The 18,358-nt window shown below is 37.5% G+C and overlaps 2 protein-coding genes across 2 annotated transcripts; both read left to right on the forward strand.

Annotated features, from left to right (window-relative positions):
• Positions 1–3,780: 3,780 nt before the first annotated feature.
• Positions 3,781–6,321, forward strand: LOC115924670 (ankyrin-1-like). Its single transcript, XM_030987392.1, has one exon. It carries the CDS (start codon positions 3,781–3,783, stop codon positions 6,319–6,321), a length of 2,541 nt encoding a protein of 846 aa, XP_030843252.1.
• A 9,951-nt stretch (positions 6,322–16,272) lies between these two features.
• On the forward strand, positions 16,273–17,925 carry LOC115924671 (ankyrin repeat domain-containing protein 29-like). The gene is made up of 2 exons (XM_030987393.1): positions 16,273–17,036; positions 17,448–17,925. Exons 1-2 carry the CDS (start codon positions 16,273–16,275, stop codon positions 17,923–17,925), a joined length of 1,242 nt encoding a protein of 413 aa, XP_030843253.1.
• Positions 17,926–18,358: the final 433 nt, after the last annotated feature.

Genomic DNA, 18,358 nt, shown 5'->3' on the forward strand with positions numbered 1-18,358 from the left:
AAAATCTAATACAAATTCCAAACATTAACAGGATTGTAACTATAAAAGTGATGAACATGTATATGGAAATAAATTAGCATTAACTCAAATCACATCAAATGAAATAAATTCAACATTTTAAAGTATCCAGAAGGAACCACAGGTGTTTGAAAGAACATATTTTGTTTACGATGATGAATAATGGGGCTTCGATGAGCTCATGTTGCTTTCTAAAGGAGCAATTCAGGAGGCAGGTGGGAGTAGGAGGGCAACAACCGGCAAACGCAACATTCATCTTCATTTAACAAGTAAATGAGGGTAAATTCATCTTCATTTAACAGCTACAAGAAGAAAAATTAATCTTCGTTCACAGCTAAATGAGGATAAATTAATCTTCGTTAACACAGTTAAATGAGGATAAATCCATTTTCATCTAACAGTTAAATGAGGATAAATTCATCTTCGTTAACAGCTAAATGAGAATTAATTCATCTTCGTTCACAAAGTAAAATATGGAAAAAATAATTTTCGTTATCAATTCATCTTCGTTAACAGCTAAATGAGGATGAATTAATCTGGATTAACACAATTGATTGAGGTTAAATTAATCTTCATTAACAGCTAAAAGGAGGATAAATTAATTTTCGTTCATACAGTAAAATATGGATAATTAATCTTCTTTAACACAATTGAATGAGGATAAATTCATCTTTATCTAACAGCTATATGAGGATAAATTAATCCTCGTTTAGACAGTAAAATAAGGATAAATTAATGTTCGTTAACACAATTAAATGAGGATGAATTCATCTTTGCCAACCTTCGTTTAAAGCAGCTAAAAATGAGGATAAATTCATCTTTGACAACACCGTATATTGAGGATAAATTTAATCTTGTTTAAGGTACTACCTCCCATTTGCAGGTCAAAACAAACTGAAAAGGTTAAATTCCAACGGCGTTCGAAAGGAAAATACTTATTAAGAACTTCCCTCAAAACGAAAGGGTTTGAAAATGGCTTTTGTGGGAAATAACAACCATTAATTGTCAGATCGACATAAGAGATTGCAACAACCTAAGTAATAGTCTGAAATTCAGACCCTTGTACCGCCATGGTCGGACGTTTAGTGCTGCTGAGGACTCTGGCATGTCTTCAAATGGAACTTGAAATGCTGCTGAGCTGTGCAATGAGGTTTATGAATAAGGAGAATTGAACATTGCATGCAAAAAATACATGTACCAACTTTTTACATTTTACAATACCAATTTTTAGGGGAATTGCCGTCTTATTTTGTTGAAGCTTCACGTCTTTCCTTTTCAATACACTCACAATACAAATTGCGTAAGCACCGTCGCACGCGCAGATCGGTCGATACCTCCATTCATTTCCCCATTGTCAATGATTGTCGTCTAAAGCCGTCGGACGATTATCAACCGAGCCATAAATAATAGGCCTAAGCCTTCGTGGTTTTACGTGGGTTTTCGACACATTTTGTAACTATATTCTGACCAACATTATGCCATGATCTACACTAAATGCCCTTTTTTTAAATGTGCAAATCAAATATAGGACTATTTGGGAAATGAATTTTGAGATGAACATTGTTTTATTCTCGAAAACAAAAATAAGATTTACTTTGAATGCTTTCGACTTCGTTTCTCATAATTTGAAATATTCATTTTGTTTTAGTTTTTGCCTCCCGCTTAATTTTGTTTATTTTTTCTCTATCTATATATTTCTTTGAACCCTATTTTGATATGAGGTTGCTGTATCAATAAAATATTTATTTAATTTTTGTACGCATATTGGATTTGTTTTGTTTCTAATGGACAGAGCTAAATCAATGACAGAGATTACAACAAAATCATAATTCATCACAATCATCTCTCTGTCTCTCTCTCTCTCTCTTTCTATTTATTTATCTATCTATCTCTGTCTGTCTATGTCTGTCTCTCTGCCTCTCTGTCTCCCTCCTCCCCCTCCCTCTCTGAATACGTCAGGAATTTTGTGAAATTGGAATTGTGCTTCAGTGTGTTTTATTTCCGCATCGCGTTGTTTTTGTTTGTTGTTGAAAGGGTGTGGCTAATAAGGAGTTAATCGCCGTAGTCTTGGTAGTCTTTTATTTATTCGAAAATAAATGATATTGAAAATATAGTAATTCATTATATGTTATGAAACAATAAAGAAAGAAGTGCACACAACGTGAGAATTCAATTTATTTGTCTTCGTCTCCATCTGTGTTCTCGTTCAACATATCGTGTCAATAAAACTTTGATAATCCTCGTTTCATGATTAGTTCTGTAGATGGCATGGGCATGTAAACCGGTACATGAAATGATGATGATGATGCTCACAATATTGTAATAAAATAGTAATGATAATAAAAATTATTTTCTTCATCTTGCACTCGCTTTTCTTCATTGCCAGAAAACTTGATTTTATGTTGCCTTGCATTTTTTTCCTTAAACAATGCTAGCATCTTTGCCCCGGAAAAGTCTCATATTCGTGGCTATACCGCCGAAGTTGCTCAAGACAAGAGTGATATGATAAGAGTAAGGGGTCGTTTTTCAGAACATAACAGTTCAACATTTCATATGCCCGCTCAAACCAAGACCGGCTTGATTTAGGTTGATCAAGATATTTTACTCATACCTGCTCTAAAATGGTTAAATGCCCTAGTTAAGGTATATAAGTTAGAGTGGTTGTTTGTATTGTCATGTAAATTGACCTATTGACCTACGTTTAGGCTTTTACATCCTCTTCTTTCAAAACGGTAAACTTCCAGACTAGTTACTTCTTTACAATCTTTTGTTCCTCTTAGGGTGGGGGATAAGCCTTTCATAAAAGAGGTCCATACATGAATGATTCGCTAAATTGGTCAAGTTTATAAAATGAACAGCGTATTGTCATGTAAATACCCTACATCGATAAGGCTTAGATTTAAATAGTATATGATGAAGAAAATGCCACACCGGTAGGGTAGATATATATAAAAAAAAGTAATCAGGGTCGAAATCGAACTGATAATACGACCCGTAATACGAATATCTGAAAAGGGGAAGTGTGCATACGGAACTTGGAAGTATAGCGTCAAGCCAGAATCCTGGCAAGAATATAGAACGGACGCGCGCGTACGCGTCCGTCTTCAGCTGTACGGGTATTTCGGGCCTTTTTTTCCATCCGAACACTAACTTGAGTAAAGCTGAAATGATATCACTTTTTCTCGATTTTTTTCTACGTAACTATATTATTTGTTTAATAGATGAGATAAATGAATATATCTAAATAATAATTCAAAGAACTTTAGCACATAATAGCTAATAATAAGCTGGACAACTTTGTCAACATATTAGGGATATGTCTCGGCTTCTGTAGAAGCCCGTCGTCACGGACTTAACAACTCGCTCGGCTGCTGTAGAAGCCCGTCGTCTCCAAAGTGTAAAACGAACAATGGTCTAGTTTATGACAGTGTTAATGTAATTCGACCCTCTTAGTAACCTACGATTCGATTCAGTTTCGGTTTGTCAACGTTGATTACGTGTGAACGTCTGTTATATCTCGTTTTATTGTTCAATTAAAATTCATACCATCAAACTACAACTCGTTTTCTGATTGATTATTGTTATATGTGAGTATCGCCACTAAGCCGAGTACAATCCATGTGACACTCAGAATAGTCCAAAGATCATCGATACTAAAGGATACGTGCTTATTTACACAGTACTTCAATATCAAATATCATGATGTTAGGAAAGCACGGTAATATCATGAGGAAAACATTGTAGGTGTGAATTACGTTTAACATGGCGCTGTTTTCTGCAGCGGCAATAGGAGACGTCCAGAAGATACAATCATTAATCGACTCAGAAGACAAGTCCGAGGATTCGAGAGGAGTTGATGTAAACTGCTCGGATGCATCTGGCAAGACACCCCTTCACATTGCTTCGGCAAACGGACATTTGCAAACGGTTAAATGCCTAACCAATCATGGAGCAAAGGTGAATGTAATCGATGCTAACCTACAGACATCGGTTCATTTATGTTCAAAGAAAGGCCATCTTCATGTGGTAGAGCTGTTAGTGAACGAAGGAGCAGACATTAAAATTGGCGACAAAGATGGGTTTACAGCTCTTCACATAGCATCATTCGAGGGTCATGTTGACATTGTCAAATACCTTGTTAGTAAAGGGGCAGAGCTGGAGAGACTTGCTAATGATTATTGGACACCTCTACACCTTGCATTAAATGGTGGCCATCTTGACCTTGCAGAGTACCTTTTGACAGAAGGAGCCAACATTAACTCGTGTGGTGAAGGTGGATGTACAGCTCTACATGCTGCATCACAAACTGGTAATATTGATGGAGTGAAATATCTAACTAGTCAAGGAGCAGAGCAAGATAAGATCACTGAGGATGGTTGGACCGCGCTTAGTCTGGCTTCATTTAGGGGACACCTTGACATTGTCAAATTTCTCGTTAACGAAGGGGTAGAGGTTGACAAAGCACTCAGGAACGGGATGACACCATTGTGTCTTGCAACAGAAAAAGGCCATTTGGGTATTGTCGAAGTCTTACTGAACGTAGGAGCAAATATTGATGACTGTAACCGAGACGGGCTAACAGCACTCCACATTGCAGCGTCCAATGGACACGTTGAAATAGTGCATCATCTCATTAGCAAAGGGGCACATCTTGACAAATGTGACAAAACCGAAAGGACACCCTTGTTTTGTGCTTCTCAAAAAGGCCATATTGAAATCGTCGAGTATATCGTGAACAAAGGAGCAGGCATTGAAATTGGTAATAAAGATGGGTTTACAGCTCTTCACAGTGCATCCCTCAAGGGTCATCTTGATATTGTCAAATACCTCGTTAGCAAAGGGTCAGACTTGGGGAGACTTGCTAATGATTACTGGACACCTCTACATCTTGCCTTAGACGGTGGCCGTCTTGACATTGCAGAGTACCTTTTGACAGAAGGAGCCAACATTAACACGTGTGGTAAACGTGGATATACAGCTCTGCATACTGCATCACAAACTGGTAATATTGATGGAGTAAAATATCTAACCAGTCAAGGAGCAGAGCTGGATAGGAGCACTGACGATGGTTGGACCGCGCTTAGTTTGGCTTCATTCGGGGGACACCTTGATATTGTAAAAGTTTTCGTTACGGAAGGGGTGGAGGTTGACAAAGCACTCAAGAACGGGACATCACCCTTGAGTCTTGCAACAGAAAGAGGTCATCTGGGTATTGTCGAGGTCTTACTGAACGTAGGATCAAATATTGATAGCTGTAATCAAGTTGGGGGTACAGCTCTTCACAACGCATCATTCAAGGGTCATCTTGATATTGTCAAATGCCTTCTTAGGAAAGGGGCACAGCTTGACAAATGTAACAATAACGACAGGACACCCTTGTCTTATGCATCTCAAGAAGGACATCTTGAAGTCGTCGAGTATATCGTGAACAAAGGAGCAGGCATTGAAATTGGTGATAAAGATGGGGTTACCGCTCTTCACATTGCATCATTCAAGGGTCATCTTGATATTGTCAAATACCTTGTTAGGAAAGGGGCACAGCTTGACATATGTGACAACAACTACAAGACACCCTTGTCTTATGCTTCTCAAGAAGGCCATCTTGAAGTCGTCGAGTATATCGTGAACAAAGGAGCAGGCATTGAAATTGGTGATAAAGATGGGTTTACAGCTCTTCACATAGCATCACTTAAGGGTCATTTTGATATTGTAAAATACCTTGTTAGTAAAGGGGCAGACCTGTGGAGACATGCAAATGATTACTGGACACCTTCACGCCTTGCTTTTAATGGCGGCCATCTGGATATACATGACTATCTCTTAAATAGAGAAGCAACAAAGATCGTTAAGCCATTCATTGGGTTTAAAGAGGAGCACTATGACTACCTTCGCAGTACGTTTGGTAGTGAGGCTTTCCCTGGCTTAATGCCCCAATACTCCCGAACATACGATCCATATCTTACCAGTCCACAAGACAGCTCTCGCTCCTCGAGGAAGAGTATCACAGAAGAGACGATGATTATAAGTCTCGACGAGTACAGCATCAAGGTTCCAATTTCACCAGACGATGTGGACAGAGCCAAATATATCACAGCAGAAGCATTGACAACCATTCCACCTGACTTAAACCTGGACAAAGACGAAGTTATCATCTCAGTTGGGCTCAAGCTATCCCCTCCTGGTCTTCAGTTTAAAACTCCGGTGGAAGTCACGGTCTCACATAGCGCTATTTTCACCAACCCAGACAAGGCAGAAATTGTGCTATACACCCGAAGGACTGGTAAGATCTTCCTATTATCATAGATCCCATATTTCCATATAAATTCCTTTCTCTTGTTGTGACAGTGCAGAGAGCCCCTGACTGCCATGACGAACCCATCACAATTATGACAGAGATCTTCACACAAAATGCTTCCCTACTATTCTTGATATCATATGACCTCACTTCAATTTTGATATTCCTCTGGGAATGTTCTTATTCACTGAGTTTTACTTGATAAATTTCTATTAGAATAGAAATTCGCTTGAAATAAAAACTGTTTCAGTCTTTGTGTTTGAATAACTTTTACATCGCACAGTTCAAACAGCCGCTCTTTTCGGGATTCTTGTAGAAAGATCGAAGGAAAATATGAGAATGATTTAATGCATAAAACATTTTGTTAATAGCCAATTACCAAAAAGCATTTGACATTTTTGTCTACGTCAATGATCATCATTGTCAACAATTACCTCCAACAAGGCTCCTCAGTGAACCCGCAAAACTTATTTAATTTCTTTATTTGTGAAAGTAAATCCCAGAGTATGACATTTCACTGCGTAACAAAATGAACACGGTTCCCTTTCTTTTGTTGTTGTTGTTGACAGAGTCTGATGAATTTTCAAGGATAGTTCTTGCTTCTGACAAAGCTGCTCGGTGTGTAGTCGCCAAAAATCACCTCACTCTGTATTTAGACCATTTCTCGGAATGGTGGATTATCTCCTTAATCAGGAGATACTTCATCGGTAAACGGCTCATCTGTACGCCCTACGTTCCCCTGTCAACAGCCAGAGATGTCATGAACTACATCTTGCTAATTATTAAAGACGACTTCTGCGGCATGAAAGAGGTAGATTTATCATGAATTAACAGTTCGGTATTATGTTATCTGAAAAAGAATTCAAATGAATAAATGTTGAAATGGACAGGAAATCCTTTAGTAACTCCATGCAGTTTATAGCAAACACGGGAATTGGGACGGAACGTTTTTTTACCATGTTCTTTTAATTGCCTTTTGTTGTGCCCCCGGTCTTCCAGTGGTTACGATGTCAATACTTGTTTGTGTAACGTTTTCTTAGCAGAGGGGTCCGTTGTCGGAGGGGGAAGGGGGGGGGGGCAGGGTGGTCACAACAAATATCCAAAAAGATACAGATATAATATTAAAAACTGATAAACGTTCGCATCTTGAAGTAAATAATTAGTTCGAGACTCATAAAAGGATCATCCATTTTTACCACCCAGGTTTATCTGAGTCCCTTGCAATTGCTGCAGTACATTGCAGTGCCCTCTGGAAGAACAGCACTATTAGAATTATTGCAACTATTATTATTATTATTACTATTATTGTCATCATCATTGTGTCAATATGGATCCATATATGTTCAACCTTTTGCAGGATACCATACAAGACTACAAGGTAGCCTTTCCTGGTGAGCAGTACTGTGTATATTGGGGACAAGGACCCCTATTTGTCCGACATTTGGAAAACGAAGACGAAGTGTCAACACAGGTGAGAATCTCAATATATTTGATACTGTAGTTTCCCCCGAAGTAAATTATCCTGACAAACAAATCGTCCGTTTCTTATTCGGCATAGTCTAATATATATATTTTTAACCTGGGGACTCAAAGTTACGAGGCCATTGCTTTGCCACTGAATCGTGACTATTCACAGCGGGGGTTAGGATAGGGGGCAGCCCCAACAAATCAAAACAAAACAAAGAAAATGCAATAAATGATCAATAATTCATTGAATTTCCCCCGGTCCCTAACAGGAACAAACTCCTCTGTACGCCAATGCATTATGGTTCAAGGCATGACCACAGAGGATCGTTTTCTGCTGAGGACCGGGGGAAAATGCATTGAATTATTGATAATTTCATAGGGTGTTAATTTATGGTTATCTCTGATTTTCTTAGGAACTCGAAGAATGTGCTTTCTTTGACATGACGACCCATCGGATGCCGTTCACTCTTCAGCCACGTGAAAAAATAATATCCGGAGTTCTCGTCACTTTCATCTTGAAGCAAAAAATCACGAAGCGTATCGCCTGCAAAGTACTGTACAACGGTAATATCAAGGGCATGCATTCTTTTGGGGAGGGGGTGGCTTAAAGACTTCCACTGGCAGAGAAAAGTGTATTCTTGTGCAGTTCCAGGAATGATTATTTCCTGAGCTTCGGAGTGAAAAACATCAGATTTAACACGAACATAACATTCCACAAACATTATTATTTTTTTTTTAGGCGTTTTAAATAAGTTGTGTAAGAAAGACGTTAATCACAGAATGCGGAGAAACAGGGTATAAAACACTGAAACGGATGGCTCAAGACCGAGAAACTTGGAGAGACACTTGATATAACATTTTGACTGGGTCACTGAACCTGTCATAAACTGACAGATCACTATTGATGATGAAGAAAGACGTGAGATTTTACGAATTCAAAAAAACGCATTTTTATTGATACTAAACAAAGAAGCTCCTGAAAACAAAACTGAACTCTCTACCAGTTTTGTCGATCCTGGTATCATTTTTTCATGTGACATGATTCTACTACTGCTGGTACTAGTGAATTCGACCAATATCATTGGAACTATGCTAGGCCGTGTATATAGCGCCACCCTGTATTATGTACGTTATTGTTTACGTGCAACGCTATACAGTTCATTTGGTGTAGCAAAAGCACCATGGCAAGTGACTCCAATTTGTAATAATAATGATTTTATGCTAATCGCTTTTCATCACGTTGAAATCATGTATTCACAATTCAGATGTGCCGCGTGAGAATCCAATTGCCAAATCAACTCCGACAGGATCTGCATCGTCCAAAGGCAAAGCTGAACCAACTGATGTTCTACGGGGAACATCCAAATGTAAGATTTAAAAACAAATATTAATCCTAGTTTTCCCTTTTGTTCATAAACAAATCTTTTGATATGCAAGTCATCGTTTCAAGAAACCCTCATGGGTACAAATGAAAAACGAATGTTAAAATAACACGCATTTAAAGGAATTTCGGCGAGCTTGTTTTATGAAACAATTTCCTTATTATAAAAAGACGATTTGAACAAAGTCGACAAAATTAACATTATATTTGTGCTATTCTGATTTGATTTTGATTGATTATTGTATTTTCAGCACCTCAGCTCCCCGAAGAGCTGACGAGAAGCGAGCATGATCTTAAAACGATAGGTTCAACATCACCTGAGCCTGCAGGCACAAAGGGTAAGACTATGTCCTATCAGGAGCGGTTCTGGAGGAATACATATGAATATGTTTTTTTTTTCATTTTTTTGATTATTATTATTTGTTTATTTTATTTTTTTTTTTTTTTGGGGGGGGGGGAATGCAGGGGATGGGGGGGGGGGGGCTCAAGAACCGTTACTGCGGCCTATATTCTTGTAATTGGCTTTTGTTTTAAACATCCTGTAATGTATCATCGATGTTTTTCTAAACCGTATAATATTTACTCTTTAAATTGAACATCTTTCGCTACATGTTCCATGTTTTATCTCAATCATGTCACTAAACCAAATTAATACAATATAATCCAAGAGTCGACTTGCGATAAATAACGAATGAGAGAGAGTTCTTTACAGCACAGGTTGAAGTCTGGTTTTAATCATTTTCTTAAAGCCTTTTTTACGTTGCTTTATTTTAGATAGAAGTAGTCCTACTGAAGTCCTTACAATACCTAGGCCGTTGACTCCACCATCGATAGAGTCACCGTCATGTGAACATGCCTACCAAGAAACAGAGACAGGAGCTATTGGTGAGGAGTTGAAAGGTAAGTCGTGTTCTTGGCTCTGCAACAAAAAAGTCAATTGTATCTCCCAACAATTTATCTTATCTCCTCAATCAATCTTAACTTTAAGTTGAATAGTTACTGACATTTAATTTCATGTTACAGATAGTAACGAACGAACATCTTTTGTCAAAACATGAATCTATAAATGCTACATTCGACCAATGTGCAATATGTTGGCGGGTTACCCGTAACGGTTGCTGGAACATAATCGGGGTAATAATATCTAAAGCCCTTTAGAAGCGCATATATTGTGATATACGCTTATTTCCTTTACATGCTCTACGGAAATTTAAACGATGTAATTGATTTACGTCATACTATCTTATTGTGCGTTTTATTTTAAGCCTCGACATCATCGACAGAGCCCGTCCATTCATTAGAGTCTGCAGCAGAGGAGACACTGGGAGTCTTAGCCCCACAAGCATTTCCGGCAGACATTGTCCAAGAATTGGTTCCAGGACTTTCAGGAATTCGAAATAGGCACCAGCGTTCTAGGAACGTCTATATAAACGTCAACAATATCAAAGTCATCAACAATCCCCAAGGGAATAATCCTCATGGAAAAATTGCTGCCCCTGCCCCTGTTTCAATTGCTTCCATAGTACCTCCTAGGCTACAGCATGAGCTGCGTTGCCGGTTGAACAGAGAAAGCCCAGTGTTTGATGACTGGAGGGGTCTTGCCAATCAGCTTAAACTTGACGAATACATAACACATCTGGAGCAGTGCGAGAATCCGACTAAAGAACTACTCGTACTTGCTGAGAGTCAAAAGAAGATTCAGAACCTTGAGGACTTGGCTAAGGCGTTCGAACGCATGAATCGTGGGGATTGTCAAGAGCTTTGCGAGAACTATGCGTTTGAGAGAACAAAGTCAGCTGATCCTCGGAAGGATCAAATGGAAGATGATGACACAGACACCAGTGATTAGAGAACAGGCTCAATGTGTTCCACATCACCCTTTAATCCAGGGTCTATTGCTCGTTATTCATACAACCTATGAACATAGCGCTATATGGTTGTTGTAATCTACCAACTACCTGTCATTTGGTTTAGAACACCAAAATTATTGGATTTGCTCGAATAATATTAAAGGTATACTCTAAGGTCCGTATTTCCCTGATTCATTTAAGCCATATTCAGGGTATAACAATTATGTTTAAAAGAAAACTTCGAATCACAGACCAATTTAATTTTTGAACCTGCTTTTATGGACAAAAGTCTGAATTCAGCGTCGGGTTTAAATATTTGTACAATGTGGGCCTATACAAGTGATCAAACATAGGTTAAGGAGGAAATGTGCATGTTTGTTGGGTAAATTATTACCCAATATTGCGTAAACGTTATTCAATTTGGAGTACATTATACCCATTATTGTGTAAACGCTTACCCTCTAGTAATATGCTTCGCTGCATCAATATAATTACATTGATTGCTTTTACAAGAACAAAGCAGTGAGATTCACTCTTGAAATATTCATCGATTTTGAAAAAGCAACTTTGACACATTTAATCCTTATTCACTACCTAAACTCTATCATAATGGCATTCGAGGTTTACCTCGTGCATGGTTTATGGACTATCTCAGTAGCAGATCTCATATTGTTCAATGTGGTCATACTTTATTTGAAAGGAATAAAAAAAAAGATGTGGTGTTCCACCAGGATCAGTACTAGGGCCAACTTTGTTTTGAACTATATAAATAATCTGCCATCATTAACTGATTATTTCAATTTATTGCTGTTAATTTTGCAAATGATTCTAACATAAGTCATACTTATCCAGCTGACCAGGGCGAAATTAATGTGGATGAAGAAATTAACAACACACGGAAAAGTGGTGCATTGCTAACAAACTTACAATCAATTCAATGAAAACGTAGTAGGAGTAAAAAAAAATTGTTTCTAGGCGTACTTCGACATTATCATATAAAACGTGGATAAAACCACACAGGTATGGGGAAGCAGCATAAGGTTAGCCTATTAAGAAGCATATTGTATTCACAGAAAATAGCAGTTCGTGCTTTTTTTCATTTAGAGAGTGAATTACTTATACAGCTCAATTACTTTCATGTTTGATCTGTTTAATAAAAGTTTGTCTCATATGTTGATATATAGTGTATAGAGTATATATAGAGAGAGTATAGTTACTCCAAAAGGCAAACAGAAGGTTAACAATTACGTCTGCCAAAATTTAGAGCGACACATGGTCGATTTCCATTGTCTCTTGTGGTTAGTTACTTCATTAACTATTAATGTCAGATTATGTTACAACACATTTGTTGAACAAATCATGAATCAAAACGCCATGCAAATAGTCTGTATGTGTACAAACATTATATTTAGTATTTTGTAAGACATTGTTAAAGTTATATTTTTTTTTATAGTATTGATTGCAATAGTACATTAATTTCTTTGTTTTTGTTTTGTTTTCTGAAAGTTACTTGTACAAAATACATTATTGAGCTGTGCATAGGGCGTTAGGGTCGACTAGCACATATGCTATTATCCGCCCAATTTACCAACCAATATTTTCTCTTCTTGTACATATAAATATCGTTGTATGAAATAAATGGTACGTATTTCCTTTTCGTAAATAAATCTATCAAATACAACAATCTAATAAAAATAATAAACATTGACAGGATTGTAACCAGAAGAGTGATGTACATGTATATAGAAGTGAATTAATATCAACTCAAATCACATAAAAAGAAATAATTTCAACATTTGAAAGTATCTAGAAGGAACCACAGGTGTTAAATTGAATATTTTGTTTAAGATAATTAAAACAATTAGCTCCTGTGGCCAGGAGCAAGGCAAGACTTGCGATTTTATTGCCTTTCATATGCGAGTATCCTTTTTTCTAATGTCATTAAAAAACAAAATATATATATGAGAGAGACAAAATCTTTATAAAAAAGACAACTAAGGAAGGAAGAAATCTGCCAAATTAAAGGGGATCCCTCATAAAAAAAAACTGAACATTATTACGTTTTGCATGGGATTCTTCTCATTCAAACGTTTATTACAAAGAGGTTCGTCTTTTATATTACCTTTATTCGACGTTTATTCTTCTTCATACTTATCAAACTGTTTATGTATACTTTATGTACTTTTAATTTTAATTGCATTGGATTAATTGAACTTTTAAGTATATCATGAAGATATTCGTTATAGATAGGTATGATAGGCGCTCCTTTGTTATAAGTTCATTAATTTTGTGTGAAAGCAGAAAAATAAGAAACTCATGATTGCAAACGTTTAAATAAATCGGTCAAATAATGAAGCAGTTATGAATGTTTGAAAAATGATATCTCTAAATCTATATGCGAATCTCAAATTGGCAATTGGGTCAATGGATTGTGATGTATTCGTGGACAATTCTTTCGTTTGTTGTGTACAAAAATATCAGGATTTTCTGTTTTTCTCCTTAGTGCCTTCTTCCTTGGGGCACTCCTACATACAATGTATTATGGATAGCATATTATATTATATATTTTATATGATATGTGTTTTTATTTGTGTTTGAAATAAATTGAATCAAATTCAATTGAATATATTGCGAGAATCTCAGTTTGAAAAGAAATTACATATTTTGCACACCCAATGACGTTAGAATACAGTCATTCAAAAAGGGCATTGACTGGAACGCGGTCCTATACAGAGTGAGTCAGAAAAAATGTCCCACTTTTCAAAAGTTGTAATGTTTGAAGTATGAATATTTAATCATGGGTTTCATTATATGTCTTAATAGAGTTATCCTCTTAGTACATTTAGGTACCATTTTCATTTGAATCTCTGCATGCATGACTGAACATCAGACAATCTTTACAAGACTCCCAGATCTCACTTGCGCCAAGTTACTGGGTGAGGAATAAAACAGTGCATTGAACAAAGACAGTCAGACAGACACGCACAAACACACACACGCACACGCACACACACATGTATGTACACACACGCATACACGCACACACAACACACACCGTGACAATTATTTCATAATTTCCCCTTTTCTGATTAAGCAATGATTTTTCTCAAGATCGCTGAATGTTTAAGTGGCATAGCCCTGACAATATTTCCCTTTAGTACAAATTCACTACCACCATCATGTCATCATCATCATCATCATTGTCATCATCTTAATCTTCATCATCATCATCATCATCATGAAGCACAACAGAGGACAGCGGCCACTCAACTTTTCGTACAAGAAGAAGAATGTCTGTCTGGCAGTCTTTGTTCAAAACACTATTTTATTCCTCACCTAGCTACTTGGCGCAAGTCAGATCTGGCAGTCTTGTAAAGAATGTCTGATGTTCAGTCATGCATACATAGATTCAATGAAAATGGTGCCTAAATGTACTGGGAGGATAACTCTATCAAGACATAATTATCATGAAATCCACGATTAAACAATCATACTCCAAACCATACAACTTTTAAAAAGTGGGACATTTTTTTCTGACTCACTCTGTAGAGCTCTCAATGCTTCATCAGTCGAGGGTTTCATACACATATAATTTTGGCAGAAAGATAATAAATTGCTGAGATTATTACATGTATCATTCGTGTGTGTATTTGGTAACAAAGTGAACGCTAATCAGTATACGCTCTTAGAATTAAGTTGCATGTAGGTAGCTGCTGGTTGTTTTAGAGAATTACCCGATTCTTGGCAATGATTTTAAAACTTCAGCGCCACAGGTTTTGACCATTCTAGGGGCAATTTACTTACAACAGATTCATATTTTATACCATCAAGCTATTCATATTGGGGGTGATATTCTGAAAACTTCTGATTTTCAGAATACTGAATTAAAGATATGTTAAGGGTATTTCAACCCACAAATGAACCTTCAGCAACGACTTTCTCGGATCCAGTACTCCAGTTTGTATACTATTTGATATGGGCAGACTTAGGTTACTTGTACAGAAGTTAGAATATTTATCCTTGCACTAAGTAAATATCTGAGATTTTTTGTTCTTTTACATTTAAGAAAAGAAAAGTACAATAAAGGGATAGTTTTTCAAAGTCCATCACTATAACAATTATATATTCTGAACATTTTGGAGGACAGTGACACAAAAATCATGAAACATAATATTTTCTTCTTAATGGAATACATAAATAAAGGTGATATTTAAGTAGATCCTCGGAGAAATATAGAAGTGAACCTTATCTTGTAATACGTACTACGAACTACAAATCAAATACGTACTACGTACTACAAATCCAATACAAAGACATCCACGTGCACCCAGACCAGACAACCGATTACATTATCCACAGTGGCCAAAAATGAGTCAGTTTGGTCTCTTTGGTGTCAGTGGAAAGTCGGTTTGCCATGCAGTGTGACTGAGGTATTAATCATACCTCCAAAAAACCGACTTCAAATCGACCGATTCTCGGCGATTCGGGGCAATATAATAGTATGTCCGGTCTTTTGTCGGTCTGGCGTCTTCTGTTAGTTCAACAATCCGTGAATCTAAATTTCTCTCTTTCATTTGAAGAACTAGTTTTCAAAAAAGAGGATGTTAGTTTATCTTCTTCACTAACAAAGTTCTGAGAATGTATTAAATATGAGAATATTGCAAATGCATGAATTATGAGCGAAGGGCTCGGGTATGAAGTGCATATTTACATTAAGAAAAACGAATAGTAAGCACCTTGTCTAATAGCATGTTATAATGACTAATTGATGAAGATATACTGACAAGTTTGGTTTATAACCTGACAATTCTAGAGAAATGAAGCGAGCACTCTACAGCAACAGGTAACAGCATTTCACAATCTATAGAGTGTTCAAGAAAAGCGATGATAGAGACCATATTTTTTTTCTTCTCTTTTTCTCTCCCTTTCGTCTTTCTCTTTTTTTCTTTTTTCCCGCAAATCAGAAACCAGGTATATTTTTGGCAATAGGATTGTATTGTTGTAATACACTGTACAGTAATGTAGTCAGACTTCTAAAGCCGATAGGGATATGAGTGCAAAGTCCAATTTATGAAATGTTTTCATATAATCACGCTTGATTGCTTCTTCAGAATAGACCAAATAGAAAACGCTACTAAAGGGTACGTGCCAATTTACCCAGTATTTCAATGTCACATTACAATAAGTAACATGGTGTTTCGAAAGCACGGTAATATCATAGAGACAAAAACTTTGCGGGTTTGAATTACGTTTCTTTTAACATGGCGCTGTTTTCAGCAGCAGCAAAAGGAGACGTCCTGAAGATACAATCATTAATCGTCTCAGAAGACAAATCAAAGGGTTCGGGAGGAGTTGATGTAAACTGCTCGGATGCGTCTGGCAAGACACCCCTTCACATTGCTTCGGAAAACGGACATTTGCAAACGGTTGAATGGCTTACCCATCATGGAGCAAACGTGAATGTAATCGATGCTAACCTACAGACATCGGTTCACTTATGCTCAAAAATAGGCCATCTTCATGTGATAGAGCTGTTAGTGAACGAAGGAGCAGATATTAAAATTGGCGACAAAGATGGGTTTACAGCTCTTCACATAGCATCATTCAAGGGTCATGTTGACATTGTCAAATACCTTGTTAGCAAAAGGGCAGAGCTGGAGAGACTTGCTAATGATTACTGGACACCACTAAACCTTGCTTTAGACGGTGGCCATCTAGACATCGCGGAGTACCTTTTGACAAAAAAAGCCAACATTAATAGGTGTGGTAAAGGTGGATGTACAGCTCTACATACTGCCTCACAAACTGGTAATATTGATGGAGTGAAATATCTAACCAGTCATGGAGCTGAGCTGGATAGGAGCACTGAAGATGGTAAGACCGCACTTAGTTTGGCTTCATTGGAGGGACACCTTGACATTGTCAAAGTTCTCGTTAACGAAGGGGCACAGCTTGACAAATGTGACGATATCGACAGGACACCCTTGTCTTATGCTTCTCAAGAAGGCCATCTTGAAGTCGTCGAGTATATCGTGAACGAAGGGGCAGGCATTGAAATTGGTGATAAAGATGGGGTTACAGCTCTTCACATTGCATCATTCAAGGGTCATCTTGATAATGTCAAATACCTTGTTAGGAAAGGGGCACAGCTTGACATATGTGACAACAACTACAGGACACCCTTGTCTTATGCTTCTCAAGAAGGCCATCTTGAAGTCGTCGAGTATATCGTGAACAAAGGAGCAGGCATTGAAATTGGTGATAAAGATGGGTTTACAGCTCTTCACATAGCATCACTTAAGGGTCATCTTGATATTGTCAAATACCTTGTTAGTAGAGGGGCAGACCTGGGGAGACTTGCTGATGATTCCTGGACACCTTCACGCCTTGCTTTTAATGGCGGTCATCTGGATATACATGACTTTCTCTTAAATAGAGAAGCAAGAAAGATCGTTAAGCCATTCATTGGGTTTAAAGAGGACGACTATGACTACCTTCGCAGTACGTTCGGTAGTAAGGCTCTCCCTAGCTTAATGCCCCGCCCATACTCCCCAACATACGATCCATATCTTACCAGTCCACGAGACAGCTCTAGCTCCTCGAGGAAGAGTATCACAGAAGAGACAAAGATTATAAGTCTCGACGAGTACAGCATCAAGGTTCCAATTTCACCAGACGATGTGGACAGAGCCAAACTTATCACAGCAGAAGCATTGACAACCATTCCACCTGACTTAAAGCTGGAAAAAGACGAAGTTATCATCTCAGTTGGGCTCAAGCTATCCCCTCCTGGTCTTCAGTTTAAAACTCCGGTGGAAGTCACGGTCTCGCATAGCGCTATTTTCACCAACCCAGACAAGGCAGAAATTGTGCTATACACCCGAAGGACTGGTAAGATCTTCCTATTACCATAGATCCCATATTTCCATATAAATTCCTTTCTCTCGTTGTGACAGTGCAGAGAGCCATTGACTGCCACGACGAAACCATCACAATTATGACAGAGGTGTTCACACAAAATTAATGCTTCCCTACTATTCTTGGTATCATATGACCTCACTTCAATGTTTATATTCCTTTTAGAATGTTCGTATTCACTGAGTTTTACTTGATAAACTTCTATTAGAATAGAAATTCACTTTAATATTTTTTCTTAAGTCTTTGTGTTTGAATAACTCATAAGTTGCACAGTTCATACAGCCGCCATTTTCCACATTCTTGTGGATAGATCGTAGGGAATTGTAGGAATTAAACAAACAAAGATTAGGAATGATCTAAAATACTTTCCCTTCTTTGTTATACTAAATCCCTCAGCGTTGACAGTTCACGCGTAACAAAATTAACACG

The sequence above is a fragment of the Strongylocentrotus purpuratus genome, unplaced genomic scaffold (assembly GCF_000002235.5).
Source record: "Strongylocentrotus purpuratus isolate Spur 01 unplaced genomic scaffold, Spur_5.0 spur5_scaffold_16, whole genome shotgun sequence".
Taxonomy (NCBI): domain Eukaryota; kingdom Metazoa; phylum Echinodermata; class Echinoidea; order Camarodonta; family Strongylocentrotidae; genus Strongylocentrotus; species Strongylocentrotus purpuratus.

What these genes read in the sequence shown, in the direction of transcription:
- LOC115924670 (XM_030987392.1), top strand. Translation starts at nt 3,781, where the DNA reads ATGGCGCTGTTTTCTGCAGCGGCAATAGGAGACGTCCAGAAGATACAA.
- LOC115924671 (XM_030987393.1), top strand. Translation starts at nt 16,273, where the DNA reads ATGGCGCTGTTTTCAGCAGCAGCAAAAGGAGACGTCCTGAAGATACAA. An exon ending in GGCCATCTTGAAGTCGTCGA is followed by an intron (nt 17,037 to 17,447) that starts GTATATCGTGAA and finishes TCTCTTAAATAG; the next exon opens with AGAAGCAAGAAAGATCGTTA.